Source organism: Choloepus didactylus, chromosome 8 (genome assembly GCF_015220235.1).
Source record: "Choloepus didactylus isolate mChoDid1 chromosome 8, mChoDid1.pri, whole genome shotgun sequence".
Taxonomy (NCBI): domain Eukaryota; kingdom Metazoa; phylum Chordata; class Mammalia; order Pilosa; family Megalonychidae; genus Choloepus; species Choloepus didactylus.
Genome location: NC_051314.1, coordinates 8983045 through 8998810, shown reverse-complemented (window position 1 = coordinate 8998810; position 15766 = coordinate 8983045). Strand labels below are relative to the sequence as shown.

General features: G+C 39.6%; 1 protein-coding gene across 9 annotated transcripts in view; it reads right to left on the bottom strand.

The window, feature by feature from the left end:
• EFCAB6 (EF-hand calcium binding domain 6) overlaps nucleotides 1–15766 on the bottom strand; it is a 333133-nt gene that overhangs the window by 262022 nt on the left and 55345 nt on the right. For all 9 annotated transcript variants that reach the window (XM_037845944.1, XM_037845943.1, XM_037845941.1 and 6 more), the window contains one exon: nucleotides 2631–2697. In XM_037845944.1, coding sequence (XP_037701872.1) covers nucleotides 2631–2697 — 67 coding nt within the window. The remainder of the gene's footprint in view (nucleotides 1–2630; nucleotides 2698–15766) is intronic.

Sequence of the window (15766 nt, the reverse complement as noted above, 5' to 3'; positions counted from 1 at the left end):
CAGAGTCTGGATTTAAGATCAGATGTGCCTGGTTTTGCTAAATGTCTCTGTCTCCTAGGATAGAAAAGCACTGCCAAACATGAAAGCAAAAAACAATAACCAGTCCAAAAAACAATAATCAAGTCAAAGTCACGAAGGAAGTGCCAAAGGAAGGCACAGGGTCATATTTGGGACCAAAATGAAAAGTTAGGTCCCAGAGAATGAGGTCAAGTGAAGTGTGTGCAGGATTCCAAGTGCGTGCAAGTGGCATCTGAGCACAGGATCAACCAGGAACCAAGACTGTGTGGAGCCCAGGGATGATGGCCTGTTGACCACCCAGAGCTTACAGCGCTTCCTCTGTCCCCAGACACTGAATCACATGGCAACAGACAGTGGCCTCTTCCAGGTAAAGCCATAGACCACCAGCAATAAAAGATAGAGAGCAAGGGCCTGGAGATCTTCCAACTCGCCTTCTCCCTTGACTGGTGGAAAACAGGAGGCGCAGAGAGCCCAAGGGCATGACTGAGTAATGAACGTGAACATGAACATATGCTGGAGGGTCTTGAGTGCACGGCGAAGGGCAGGGTGAGAAGCCAGGCAGAAGGCTAAGCTCGCGGCAGAACCACCATCAGGAAACACTCCACCAGCTAATTGCTGGACTAAGAAGGCGAGGCCAGAAATGCATTTTGCAGTCTGGCTCCCCAAATTCAGACACATTTGCTTTCATTCCTGGCTCAAATAAGCCAGTCTGTGGGGACTTATATTTAAAACAAAATAATTAGTGTTCTTTCATTCCCAAACCTATAGATCACCTGGAAATGACACACACCCATGCAGAGCTACACTTGGATGATTCCGAGGGATTCCACTCAGCCCCGTCCCCTGCCCGACACTGGTGTGTGACCACCGCATGCAGCCAACAGTCGAGGAGTGTGTTTGTATTGTTCTGTTTATTGGGGGGTGGGGGGTGGCAAGGGGTGAGATTCATTTTTGTTTCTACCTATACTTTAAAAGAAGCTGTAGTGATCATCATCAAGAAGAGTGGGCATTAATGGAGAGTCCCAGGTGCTTTTTTAAGTAACATAAGAGCACTTCCAGGTGGGTGTTGTTATCCCCACCAACAGGTGAGCAAACCAAATGTCGAGGCCTTGGCCCACCCTGCTAGTAAATGGCAGAGCCTCGGGACTGAAGCCCAGGTCTGATTGGGTCCCCAGGTCAGGCCTGCCCCCCTCCACCTGTTGGCCTGTGGAGGCTCGGGGGTAGCTTTGTGCCGCAGTTGATACTGGCCTGAAGCCACTGCAGAGAAAATCCCCGCGCTACACTGGGACTGAGCATCCTCTCGGTCATGATCTCACTCATCCGCTCCTCAATCTTTATCATACATAACCTCTTTATTCTCACCAGAAGGTGCACAACACTGAATAGGTTTAAACTCACTCTTTATCAGTGCGATGGATTCTATGGGGGAGGAGGCTGAAATAAAAAAGGAATAAATGAAAGGATGGACAGCCATGGCTTCCTTTCATATCTGCTCATTGCAGCCTTGTTTTCGGTAATTTACAATCCTGACCAATGTCCATACGCGCCGTGCTAATTGCAATGGTTCATTGTTCATCCAGGACAGTATTTATGCTGCTATGATGACTGTCATAAATGGATGACTTTCCTAGGTGTATTTCATGGTTAAAACAGTTTGCAAAGAGCCAAATAAAAGACATATAGGATAAATAATATCACCCATATAACCTATTTGTTACAGCATAACAAATGGACCATTACAGAAGCAGCAGACAATTATGGCAGGGTTTCTACTGATATAAGCTTTAGTGGAACTAGGTTTTTACGAGTACCCATTTGTAAAAAATGATCATAATATGATGAATTTTCTGGCACTAATGGCATCAGCCAGGGAAATTGAGACATTTTGTGGACTTCTGGCTATTTTTGAGTTTGAAATGTATGAAAATCTCAGAAGAGTGCAAAAAGAAAGAAAATTTGTCACATTTCAAATCAACATACTGAGTCAAGTAAATTAAAGTATGGTTCTCAAACTGCTTGTATAACTGACAGGCTCAAAAACATTTAAAAAGGAGACTAATTCCCTCCCTTGAATGACATTAGCATCCCCTGCCTCCTTACCTGAGCTAAGAGACCTAGACACAATCAGCAAGCAGGAACAAAGCTATATACTCATTTTCTAAACACTTGAAGTCACTTTTGTGGCTAACGTACTCAACACTTGAATATGCATCACTTCGAGCTTTACTGGTTATTTTTGTCACACTGCTCTGGATTGGCATCGACTGCTAAAAAGCAGTCATTTGCTCTTTCTAGAGAAAAACCTGCTTCAGTCTTAAACAAAAACAGAAAAGGCAGGACAAATAGAAATGAGCTGAAGTCAGTACAAAAGTAATTAATATTCTGAGACTTCTGTTGGTGTCAGGCAGGAGTATGGATGCCAATTCAAGGCAGAGTAGCCCTGATACAGGCTTTCCCGTCTGCTTGTTATGAGAAAATCTATTCAGTCAGGAGGACTTTGACATGCGAGCTCAGATGACAGGGCACAGCTCATTCTGCATCATCTACCTCTGCTAACAATTTCTTTTGAGTAGGATGGGGGAAGAAGAAGAATTTTAAAAGATCTCCATCACCTTTTCTCCTGCTTGGACTTCAAGTTCTTTTAATGGCCGGCATTGACTCATTTCATTCCCAGATATCCTAAAAATAAAATTATTTTTTTTTGTTGTTGTTAAAATGTTTTAACCAAATATATGTTGACATAAGACATGCATAGATCAAAATTATCAGGACTTTAAAATAAATTATTTTAAAATGCAAGGTATTTCTCGTGCTCTATCATCTGTTAGATGAGTGAACGACGGCAAATCACGTGGCTTCTCTGTGCCTCAGTTTCCTTGGCCATAAAAAGAAATGTGACAACATTTGCTTCTCCTCAGGTGGTGTGGGAATTAAGTAAGCTTAGCTGACCCCTCATGGGCGCCGATGTGTCCCAAGACTTAATGAGCCTTCCCACATTTCAGCCCCACACAGGCCCCGTGAGGTGGTACCATTATACCCCAGTTTGCAGACGGGTAGACAGAGGGAGTCTAAGGCCACAGATGGAGGTACCAGGAGTCGGACCAGGTGGCCAGCTTCAGAGCTGCTTCTGACCCCCGAGCAGCTGTGCCCTGTCCTGACTGCTGTGGAGGTCAAGGCCCCCTTGGCACCCTCTAGCTGCACTGTGAAGGGCTTTGTGGTGAACGTGTGTGTCCATATCACACCTAGGCTCCACCTGCTTTTTCTTATTAACTATTTTTTATTTTGCATTACTTGCAGATCCATAAACCCCTTCCAAGACCCTCTTTGGAACAGAATGGCAGGGTCTAAGGGAGGGGTGTTTGGGGGGGGCTGCTCCTCCCTGCCTGCTATCCACCCACACCTCCCACACGCCAGGCTCTGGGGTCGCGGATTCCTCCTCCTGACACCATTCCTTCCTGCTCCTGCAACAGCTTAATGTGAGTGATGGCGACAGACAGGAAATAAGGAAACAAATAAGAAATGTAAGTTCAAATAACAGTAGGCGCTGTGAAAAAAATAAGGATGGGCAGGGGTCGATTTGGGATTGGGGGAAACGGGATGACTCTTTTGGATGGAGTGGACAACCAAGGCCTCTCTAATCAAGTGTCCTTTGAAGAGAGACCTAGAAATTGAGGGGTGGTGGTGCAATCCACTCAGAGGAAAAGCTTCCCAAGCCAAGCAAAGTGACGCAAAGAGAGCCTGCAGCCACGTGAAAGCCCCGAGGGGCAGGAGCTTGGCACTTCTCGGGCTAAGGGGAGCCCAGGAGCCAGGCGGAGCCTTGTGGGGTAAGTTCAGAGAAGGAGGCAGAAGCCCCTATGAGGGCTGTGGCCCTAAGTAGTCTTCACTTGATTCTAAGGGTCGGGGAAGCCATCGGAGAGCTCTGAGCAGGAATTAACTTCATTTTCCACAAGAGGAAACTGAGGCTCGGAGAGGTTAAGTGACTTGCCCTGTCCGCATCTTATGATTCTACTTTAAACTGTAATATTTTTAATTGTTTAAATTATAAATTGAGTGGATACAAAACAGTATTATGTATGCTTAAGATTTAAAGAGTAAAAACCACACAGTAGCTGGGTACCCACCTCCTGCTGAAGAAATGGGCCGTCCAGTGCCTTTGAGCCCCATAGATCCTGCCCCTCTCAACTACAGCCTCCTCCCTCCCTCCACCCCAGCCATTTCTCACTACCTTGCTTTTGTAGCCCTCAATATTAGATTGAACCATGTGAGGCTGCATTTTTTTATGTCGAAAATATCTAATATCAGCAATTTTATATGGTTCAACCTGATATCACAGCAATGTCCACACTAAGAAAGCTCTGGTTCCAGACCGTTTTACAGGTGAGCTCTATTGAACAGTCATTGACCAAACAATTTCAACCCTAGACAAACACCTCAGAACATAGAAATGGAAGAAACACCACCTCGCTTCATGCGCTCACCAGATTTTATAGTAAAACCTGGCAAAAACAGTGAAATTGTAGTGGAAAATTACAGGCCAGTCTCACACATGAACATAAATGCACATCTTCAATTTTACTTAGCTAATGCCAAGTTGACTTTCAAAATAATTGTTTAAAATTTATTTTCCTGCTAGTCGTGTGTAAGAGCTCCAAAATTCTATTTCCTGATCAACATTTCATCAGCCTGATCAAACTCATATTGTAAGAATTTGAAATATTGCCAATCTAGAGTTTAGAATAGTATTGTGTGGTTTCAACGTGATTTTCCCCTTTTATTGATGAGGTTGAACAACTTTTTATGTTTATTGGCCATTCAGTTTCCATTTCCATCCTCTTGAGATGAAACCATAACTCATACATTTTCAGTCTTTCTTCTTATCAAATATACATTTTTAAGATGATAAATTTCCCTCTAAGAACTATATTAGCTGAATCCCACACACCATTTTGCTATTATTCAATTCAAAATATTGTATTTCCCTTATGATATCTTCTTTGATCCATGAATTATCTAGAAGTATATTTCTTAATTTCCAAATGAGGAGGTTTTCTAGTTATCTTTTTGTTCTTAGTATCTAACTTATTTGCACTGTAGCTCTGTATGAAACTAATATTTTGTAATTTGTTTACGGCCCTTATGACTAATGTTTATAAATGCTCCATTTGTGCTTGAAAATTACATATTCTATAATTTTGGGGTGCCGAATTTGATGCATGACCACCAGGTCAAGTTTGTTAATCACGTTGTTCACATGCTCTTTCTCATTTAGGCCCCAGGTTCTATCAATCATTGAGAGAGGTGTGTTGAAATTTCCCACTCTGGGGATCGATCTGTATCTCCATGTTGGTCCATCAGTTGTTGCTATTCATATTTTAAAGCTATGTTTTTAGGGTTATACAAATTTCTAACTGTTTTCTCTTTCAGGTGAATTGAAGCTTTTCACATGACTAAATGATCCTCTTTATCTCCAATTATGCTTTCTTTTGCTTTTCTTTTGGATAGACACGGAGACACACTGCCCAGCTCCCTCAAGGAAGAACTTGCTGCCCGATTGTGGGGGGAGGGTTGGCAGCCTCCAGCTGCAGAGCCCCCTTCCCGAGGTCACGCCCCTCCTGGTTCAGCCTGCAGGAGGCGCCAGGGAGGGGGGTGCTCTGCCTGGCAGCCCGCACCCCACAGCTCCCACCAGGGTTGCCGGAGCTGTGTTGGGCCTGCCTCGCTGTGCCACTAGTCCCACAGGCGATCAGCTTTAGCCTTCTTCCCTCACAGGTGTTGATGCCTAATCTACATCTTGCACCCCAAATTCCATGTCAGTGTCAGTTTCAGGAGAGCCCAATCTCAATCACCTTTATTGTTGTATATTAACTTAGAGACACCAGCTTTCTTCAGATTAGTATTTGAATAGCATATCTTTTTAACTTGATTACTTTTTTAAGTTGAGATTGTTCACATACCATACAATTATCCAAAGATCCAAAGTGTACAATCAATTGCCCATGGTACCATCATACAGCTGGGCATCCATCACCACAATTAACTTTTTTTTTCAATTTTTAGAACATTTTCATTACTCCAGAAAAGAAATAAAGACAAAAAAAGGAAACTCAAACCCACCCATACCTCTAACCACACCCCCTCCATTACTGATTCATAGTTTTGGTATAGTACATTTGTTACTGTTGATGAAAGAATGTTAAACTACTAACTGTAGTAGTTTGCAATTGGTATATTTTTTCCTATATGCCCCCTATTATTAACTTTTAGTTATAGTGTCATATATTTGTTCTAGTTCATGAGAGAGATTTCTAATATTTGTACAGTCACAGACATTGTCCACCACAAGATTCACTGTTTTATTCATTCCCATCCTTTTTTAACCTCCAAATTTCCTTCTAGTGACATACGTGACTCTGAGCTTCCCCTTTCCACCACATTCACACACCATGCAGCACTTTCAATTGCTCTCACAACGTGCTACCATCACTTCTGTCCATTTCCAAATGTTTAAGTTCACCCTAGTTGAACATTCTGCTCATAATAAGCTACCTCTCCCCATTCTTTAGCCTCGTTCTATATCCTGGTAACTAATATTTCATGTCTATTAGTTTACATATTATAATTAGTTCATATCAAGCAGACCCTGCAATATTTGTCCTTATGTGTCTATTTCACTCAATATAGTGCCCTCAAGGTTTCTTCATCAACCCATTTTTTTTAAGATGGCTTTGTTCATACACCATACATTCCATCCTAAGTAAACAATCAGTGGTTCCCTGTACAGTCCCATATTTATGTATTCACCACCACCGCCACTATCTATATAAGGACATCTCCATTTCTTCCACGAAGAAGGAGGACGAGTCAAAGAAGATAGAGAGACAAAAGAAAAAGATAAAATAAAGAGAGAAACAAAACAAAACAAAACATGGCAGCTAGGAAGAAACAAAAGGAAAGATAGCATTAAACTAAAGTAGAATAAAGAGTCAGACAACATTACCAATGCCAAGAATCCCATACCCTATGCTTCCCCTATTTGCATTTGGCTTTGGACTATTGCCTTTGTCATAGTAAAGGAAGCCTAATACAATGTTTTCTGTTAACTATAGTCTCTAGTTTGCATTGATTGTATTTTTCCCCCAATCTCACCCTATTTTTAACACCTTGCAATGTTACATTCATTTGTTCTCCCTCATGTAAAAACATATTTGTACCTTTTATTACAATCATTGAGCACCCTAGGTTTCACTGAGTTATACAGTCCCAGTCTTCATCTTTCCTCTTTCTTCTCATGTCCCACATGCTCCTAACCTTCCTCTTTCAACCATACTCACAGTCATCTTTGTTCAGTGTACTTACATTGCTGTGCTACTATCTCCCAAAATTGTGTTCCAAACCTCTCACTACTGTCTTTTCCTTTCTGTCTGTAGTGCTCTCTTTAGTGTTTCCTGTAGAACAGGTATCTTGTTCACAAACTCTGTCATTGTCTGTCATGACAATGTCAATATTTTAAGCTCTCCCTCATATTTGAAGGACTGTTTTTCTGGATATAGGATTCTTGGTTGGTGGTTTTTCTCTTTCAGTATCTTAAATATATCACCCCACTTCCTTCTTGCCTCCATGGTTTCTATTGAGAAATCCATACATAGTCTTATCAAGCTGCCTTTGTATGTGATAGATTGTTTCTCTCTTGCTGCTTTCAGGATTCCCTCTTTATCTTTGACGTTTTCTAATCTGATTATTAAGTGTCTTGGCATAGGCCTATTCATATCTATTCTGTTTGGGGTACGCTGCACTTCTTGGATCTGTGGTTTTATGTCTTTCGTAAGAGATGGGAAATTTTTATTGATTATTTCCTCTATTATTGCTTCTGCCCCTTTTCCCTTCTCTTCACCTTCTGGGACACCCATGACATGTACATTCCTGTATTTCGTTTTGTCATTCAATTCTTGGAGATATTGCTCATATTTTTCCATTATTTTCTCCATCTGTTCTTTTGTGTGTAGGCTTTCGGGTGCCCTGTTCTCCAGTTCCTGAGTGTTTTCTTCTGCCTCTTGAGATCTGCTGTTGTATGTCTCCATTGTGTCTTTCATCTCCTGTGTTGTGCCTTTCATTTCCATAGATTCTGCCAATTGTTTTTTCGAATTTTCGATTTCTACCTTATGTATGCCCAGTGTTTTCATTTTACGCTTCATCTCTCTTGCTACATCTTCCCTAAACTTTTTGAACTGATTTATTAGCATTAGTTGTTTAAATTCCTGTATCTCAGTTGAAGTGCAAGTTTGTTCCTTTGACTGGGCCATAACTTTGTTTTTCTTTATGTAGGTTGTAGTTTTCTGCTGTCTAGGCATCTGTTTTCCTTGGTTACCCCATTAAGATTTTCCCAGACCAGAATGGGCTCAGGTCTCAGAAGGAGGCAATAGTATCTGTTCTTCCCGAGGGTGTGTCTTAGAAAATTTATACACCCTGTGAGGCCTCAAGTCACTGTGCTTTTCTGCCCAGCAGATGGCTCCTGAAAGCCTGCAGCTCCAGACTGTGTAAGGAGGTGTGGCCTGTGGCTGTTTTCTCCCAGGCTCTGGGGTCTGGTTCCCAATGGAAGGTGGGTAGTAGAGAGTGGCACCACCTTCTTCCTTTTAGGGAAGATATACCCCCTAGGAAGAGGTCATTAGCATTTGAATAGTCTCTCTGCCTCTGCTATCTCCACCCTTGTCTGGGTCAGAGTGCTGGGAACTGAAAATGGCTGAGGCTCTCTCCACTGAGCTGAAAAATGGACAGAAAGTCCCCTTTCAGGGCCAGTCTGCAGCCCCCCTCAGTTTTCACCCATCAGCCAGAGATAGCACTGGATCTTTTGGGCTTCCCTTCCCTCCCAGAGAGGTCCTCCAGCTCTCCAAGATCAGTCATCACCAAAAGTCTGTTTGCTTGTTGGGGATTCATGGCTTGCATTGTGCAGTCCATGTTTGGTAATTAAAACCCCAGCTGGAGCTCAGCTGAGCTATAGTCGCTTGTTCAGAAAGTGCTGCTCTCTAGCACAGAGAGGCTTTGCAGTTCAGGCTGTGGGGGCAGGGGCTCCTGGCTTGGGTCTGCAGTTTTTACTTACAGATTTTATGCTGTGATCTCGGGCATTCCTAATTCAGGTTGGTGTCTGATGAGTGGATGGTCACATTTGTCACCCTGCAGTTATTCCAGATTATTTACTAGTTGTTCCTGGTTGTTTATTAGTTGTTCTAGGGGTACTAACTAGCTTCCACTCCTCTCTATGCCACCATCTTCCATGAACTCTATTACTTTTAACCTTTCTGTACACTTATGATTAGATTTTTCTCTTAGTGGATTTTACAATTTTTTATCCAATCTTTGTTTTTTTAAGTGGAATATTTATTAAAATTACTGATACAGTTGGTATTTCTATTTGCTCTGCCTGTTCTGCTTCTTGCCTTCTTTTGGGTTGATCCATTTTCTATCACTCCATTTTTTCCATCTATAGGTTTGAAAGTTATTCACTCCATTTCTAATCTTGTAATATTCTGGGAATTATAACCTGCATACTTTTCAAAGTCTAAAGTTAATCAAAACCTTTATCTTCCTCCTGGACAAACTAAGAACTCCAGAACATTTTAATTCCATTCCCTGCTCTCAAAAATTTATATACTACTACTATCATGTATTTTAATTCTATTCTTTTCTTAAATTCCTTAAGTCATTATTATTTCCTAGAATCCTTATTTCCTATGGTGTAGAGGTGCTTAGATTTCACCACATGTTTGCCATTTTCTTTGATCTCCTTTCCTTCTTGCATCACCTCAAACCTCTCATCTGGGATCATTTTCCTACTACCTAAAGAATATCTTTTGGATCTCCTTTACTGGGTGTCTATTGGTGGCCAAACCCTTTTTTGTTTGAGAATATCTTTATTTCAATATTGAAAACATTGGAAGATATTTTTGTTGAATATATAATTCTAGGATGGCAGCTATTTCCTTTTAACACATCACAGTTATTAATCCACTAATTCCTGGTTTCCATTGTTACTGTTCAGAAGTTGCTGTTTGTCTAAATGTTGCTCCTATGAAGGTTATCTCTGGCTGTTTTTAAGATCTATTCTTTGTCTTTGGGGCTCTGCCCCACCCCTTATTTTTAATCCTGCTTGGGATTTCCTTGGCTTCCTGAATTAGTAGAATAGTATCTTTCATCAATTCTGGAAAATCCTCAGCCACTGTTTCTTTGGATACCACCACATTCCATCTCTCACTATTCTCTTTAAAGAACTTCATTTATATTCTCTGTGTCTCTCTGTGCTGCATTCTGGCTAGTTTCTGCTGATCAATCTTCCAGGTGACTTATTCTCTCTTTATCTGGGTTCAATCTGCTATTCATTAAATCCATTGGGTTCTGAATTTTATTATGAAATATAATTCATATGCATACATGTATATAAAACTTATATGTACAGTTTGACTATAATTAACGCAAACACCCATTTAACAATTATCGAAATCAAGAATTAAAGCCGAACACAAAAAGCCCCCAAGAAACCCTTCTCTAATGATGTTTCCTCTCCTACTGGAGGTAACCACTACCTTAACATTTGATATCATTTCCTTTATTTTTAAAATAATTTTACCTTCTATGTATGTATCCCTAAACTATACAGCTAAGTTTTTGTCTGATTTTAAACTTCACATGAATAGACTCATTCTTTTGTTTCTTGATCCTCTTGCTCAATATTATGTCTGTGAGAGTCACAAAGGTTGCTGACTGTAAGTGTTGTTTGTTGATTTCACTGTTGTATTTTTTTCCATTCATTTATTCAATAAATATGTACTAAGCAACTGCTTTGTGCCAAGCACTGTCCTAGGGGCTTGGGATACATCAACGAACAAAACTGATTAAGATCCCTGTCCTCATGGAGGTTCTATTCTAGCCATGAGAAACAGAAAATAAACAATGAATATATAAACAAAACAAAAAATTAATTAATCAATTAAGAGTGAAATATCATAAGGAGGATCATAAGTGTGGGTGGGAGGGAAGATTGAAGTATTAAATAAGTGATCAGGGAAGGCATCTTTGAGAAGACAACATTTGAGCACTGACTAAAGGATGTGATGGAGTTACCCATGGAGATATCTGAGGAAAGAGCACTGCAGACAGAGGGGACAAATGAAAGGCTTTAAGGCAGGAATGAAAAGACGGTCAATGGGTTTGGAGCACAGTGCACAAAGAGGAAGGGAGCAGAGCACCTATCAGAGAGGACAGCTAGATCACAGAGGACCTGGAAGACCACTGCAAAGACTCTGGCTTTGCCCCAAGTGAAATGGGAGATCAATGCAGGGTTTTGAAGAAAGGAATGATGTGCTATGACTTATGCTGAGAACAAATGTGGGAGAGAGGGTGGGGAGAGGCAGAGACCTGATGGGTATCTTTCACAACAGTCCAGGTAAGAAATGTTGAAGGAGAGGTGTAAATGGAGGTAGCAAAACAGTGCTTAGATTCTAAATCTTTCTCAAAAGCATGACCAATGAATTCCCTGACTTAGATTAACTACAAAATGTGAGAAGAAAATAAGAATTAGGGGTGACCCTAGATTTTGGCCTGAGCAACTGAAAGAATAGAGCTGCTGTTGGCTGAGCTGGGGAAGCCTGTGGGTGGAGCAAGTTTGGGGAAGAAGAATGTGAGTTTTAGACATACTGAGTTTCCATAATAAGATTAAAACACAATTTATTTTTCCATTCTACTCTAGAAGGGCATTGGAATTTTTCCAGTTTTGGTCTTTTATAAGCAATGCTATAAACTTTCCTAAACATTTACTCAAGTGTACATGTGCAGAAGTTTTCATGGTATATACCTAATAGCAAAATTATTGGGTCATAGGGTATGCCTATATTCAACTTACTGAATAAAGCCAAACTGTTTTGAAAAGTGATTAAACCCCACCCTACCAACAACAGGGTGTAAGAGTTTCTATAATTCCATATCCATAACCATGATTGCAATCCTTTGATATTTGTAGAGACTTGCTTTATGAGCCAGTATATGCTCAATTTTTGTATGATGCTTGAAAAGAAGATATATTCAGCTATTTTGTGAAATTTTCTATATCTGTCCATTAGTTTTCAATTGTATTGCTCAAATATTCTATGTCCTTTCTGATTTTTTGTCTGGTTCTTTTTCCAAATGCTGATAAAAGTTATATTAAAATGTCTAACTAGAATTGTGAAAACAGTCTATTTTTCCTTGGAGTTCTGACAATTTTTGCTTTCTGTATTTTGAGCACATGTTATTAGTTACCTACAAATTTAGAATTTTAACACCTTCCTGAGGCAATGAATCTTTAATCATCATGAAGTGATATTCTTTGTCTCTATCGATACTCAATCTTAAAATCTATTTTGCTTGAGATAAGCAGAGACTCCTGCTTTCTTTTGTTTATCTTAATATGGTATGTATTTTTTATCATCTTGCCTTCAACCTTTTATATCCTTATAGTAAATGTATCTTTTTATAAAAAGTCAGTAGTTGGAATTTTTAAGCCATTCTGAAAATCTTTGTTTTTTAACGGAAGTATCCAATCCTTTTATACTTATGTAATTATGGATACACATGTGCTTGGGTCTATACACTAATTTTTTGTTTTCTATTTGTACTGTTTGTTCCATGTTTTTCTCTCCTTTCTTGCCTTCTTTTGGATTGAATATTTTTAAAATCATTCAATTTTCCCCCTACACATTTCTGGAAGTTAAATACTTTGTTTCTATTCTTTAGTGATTATCCTAAAAATCAATGTGCATATATCACATTTTGATGTAATAAAGGTAATTGATATCTTTATCCTCCTCCTTTAAGCCAATAAATGGAACTCAGAAGACTTTAACTCAATTTATCCATTCCAAACTTATTGTTGTCTGATATTTTAATTCTATCCACTTTATTTAACACATCTAGAAAATTTTGTAACCATTTTATACAGTAAATAATAATTTATATTTACACATATCTTGCCACATTATTTTCTCTTCATTCCTAAATTCTCAGACTTTCCATCTGGGATCACTTTCCTTCTGTCTCAAGTAAACCTTTTAGAATTTTCTTTTCCCTGAACCTTTTAGAATTTCCTTTTTTCCCAAAAAATGTCTTTATTTCACCCTCATTCTTTATTTTTAAAAATGTTTCTCACTGACTTTCACCACGTTTTTAAACTTTTGAACTTCAAAATAAGCTATCCCAAATGGATTGATCTTACTGGGGTATAAAATTCAGGAGGTTAAGCAACAGGCTTCTTTTCTTCTGTGTGGATTCCTTTTTTGGGGTAGTTTATTTTTGGTTGTTTGTTTCTTTGCAGCAAACAGTCTTATTTCTTTCCAAATCCTTCGGCTTCTCTTGGCCAAAAGCTGCTTTTCTTCCTTCCTTCTCTCCCACAGGCTACCTGCCTGGAATCAGCTCCACATCTGCTCTGGTAACGAATGCTGCTGTCGCCAGCTGAATCCACTTAAATCTGTGGTTTCTGCCTGGTAAAGGAATGTCTGCCTATGAACGTAGCGTCAACATGATTCTCAGGCTCTAACGGTTCTTCTTCAGAACACTGTGATGAATCTCCTTGTGTGGTGCTCAGAAGGCTTTTTAAAATTCTGCTAACATCTATATTGATTGTGGAAGGTTGTAGCTATTCTTCAGGGAGGCGACACTGTGCCAAGTGCCATATGGATTATCTAATGTGCAGAAGGCACTTTCAGTCCATATGCAGAAATGTCCCACACCTCCATCAGAAGGCAAGTCTCAAAAGGTCCAGTTGCTCATTTTAAGTAAATAATTCCTTGGATGTTGCTAAAGGCTCTGATGATGACACTAATATTTTTCTTGAGTGCAACCTCCTCTATGCTAGACAAAACAGTAGTTCTATATTTTGGCTCTCCTGCTCTTATACACTGAGAGACATATCCCTTTTTACATATCATTCCAGGTCTTGAATTTCTTTGGAAGGAAAATGGTCTTCATGTTACTTCCAAATTAGTTGCCACAAGACATGCAAGAACTTTCCCCTCAATATGGTGACTTTTAGATGTCCCCAGTTCTGGTAAAGCTAATGTGGACAGGTGGCATGCCGCTTCTGTGTCACATTCATTCTATGTTGTCAGTGGTGTTAAGTTTTGGTTGCTTTAAATTGTGGCCCATCAACCCACATTTCCAGAAGTGCCAGTACCAGAATAAATACCAACACCATAAATTTGGAGAATTTGTGCTGCAATTCTGTCAATATCCCAAGGGTCAGCCCTAATCTGATGACCTGCTAAATCACTAACTGAACAGGCCACCTGTTATTTTTATATATGTCAGGATGAAGAAAGTATACATGATCTGGTTGAATGGGAGACTGGAACACAGTAGGCGAAAGTGCTACCCATTTCTCCTTTTTCCAGGTACCCTGGTATCAGATATCTTCCTGCACACACCACAGCAGGAGGAGCAGAGGTCCCAGGAGCTCCCACAGGAAAAGGTCGGTCTTTTTCTTACAAATATGGTATAGAATTCTTTGATGGCAAATATTTTATTTTAGCACACTGGGGAATTTTTCCACTGTCTTCTAGCTTTCACTGTCACAGTCAGAAATGAGGGTCAGTGTCAGACTAATTGTTGCTCCTCTGAAGCCAATTCATTTTTTTCTCCCTTGCTGCTTTTAAGATTTTCTGAGATGGTCTGCAGTTTTACTGTGATATGTCTAGATAGGCATTTCTTTTTTTTTATCCAGCTTATGATTCTCTCATTATCTCTTCAGATATTGTGTCGGCACTGCTCTTTTTCTTCCATCTTCCTGGAAATCCAATTAGAAGCATATCAGGCATTCTTCCCTATTCTCTGTGTCTCTTAACCCATCTTCCATATTTGGTATCTCTGGGTCTTTTTTTTTTTTTTTTTTTTAGAGCTCTGGGTCTTTTTGTGCTGCATCCTGGATAATTTCTTCACATCTATTTTCCATGCCACTAATATTCTTTTCAGCTGAGTCTAATCCACTGTTTTTACCCATCCACTAAATTGTATATCTAAAATTATTATATTTTTCAGTAACAGAATTTGTTTCAAAAATTTTCAAATCTTCTTTGTCATTTTTATTTCCTCTTGTTTTGTATTAATATTTTGAATCCCTTCTTTCTTTTCTTTAAACACTAAAACCTATTAATTCTAGATTCTTTATCTGATAAGTCCAATATTTCAAGTGTTTGGAGATCTGATTCCACTGGATATTGTTTCTATTGGTTTTCTGTCATTCTTTCTTTTCTTTCTTTTTTATTTTTTTGTCTCTTTGTATGTTTTTAAGATTTTTTTTTTTTTTGTATTCTGATGTTATTTGGCACTTTATCTGTGGAATTCTTTAAGGGTGGGGTTAAAAACACATTCCTTCACAGAAGGGCACAGCCAAACCAGGATCATTTTTAATAAATTTCTAGACTGAGACTTTTCTGTCCACGCAAGAAGAATTCATTCAAGCACAGACCTGCATGAAAACCAACTACATATTTTTTCCCTATCCAATTACATTTTTTTCCCTATCCATCTGTGCCAGTTGTATATATTATGTCCCCCAGAAAAAGCCATGTACTTTGATGTAATCTTGTGGAGCACACGTTTTAGTGCTGATTAGATCGGAATCCTTTGAGTATTTCCATGGAGATGTGACCCACCCAACTGTAGGTGTTAACTCTGATGAGATAATTTCCATGGAGGCATGGCCCCACCCATTCTGGGTGGGTCTTGATTACTG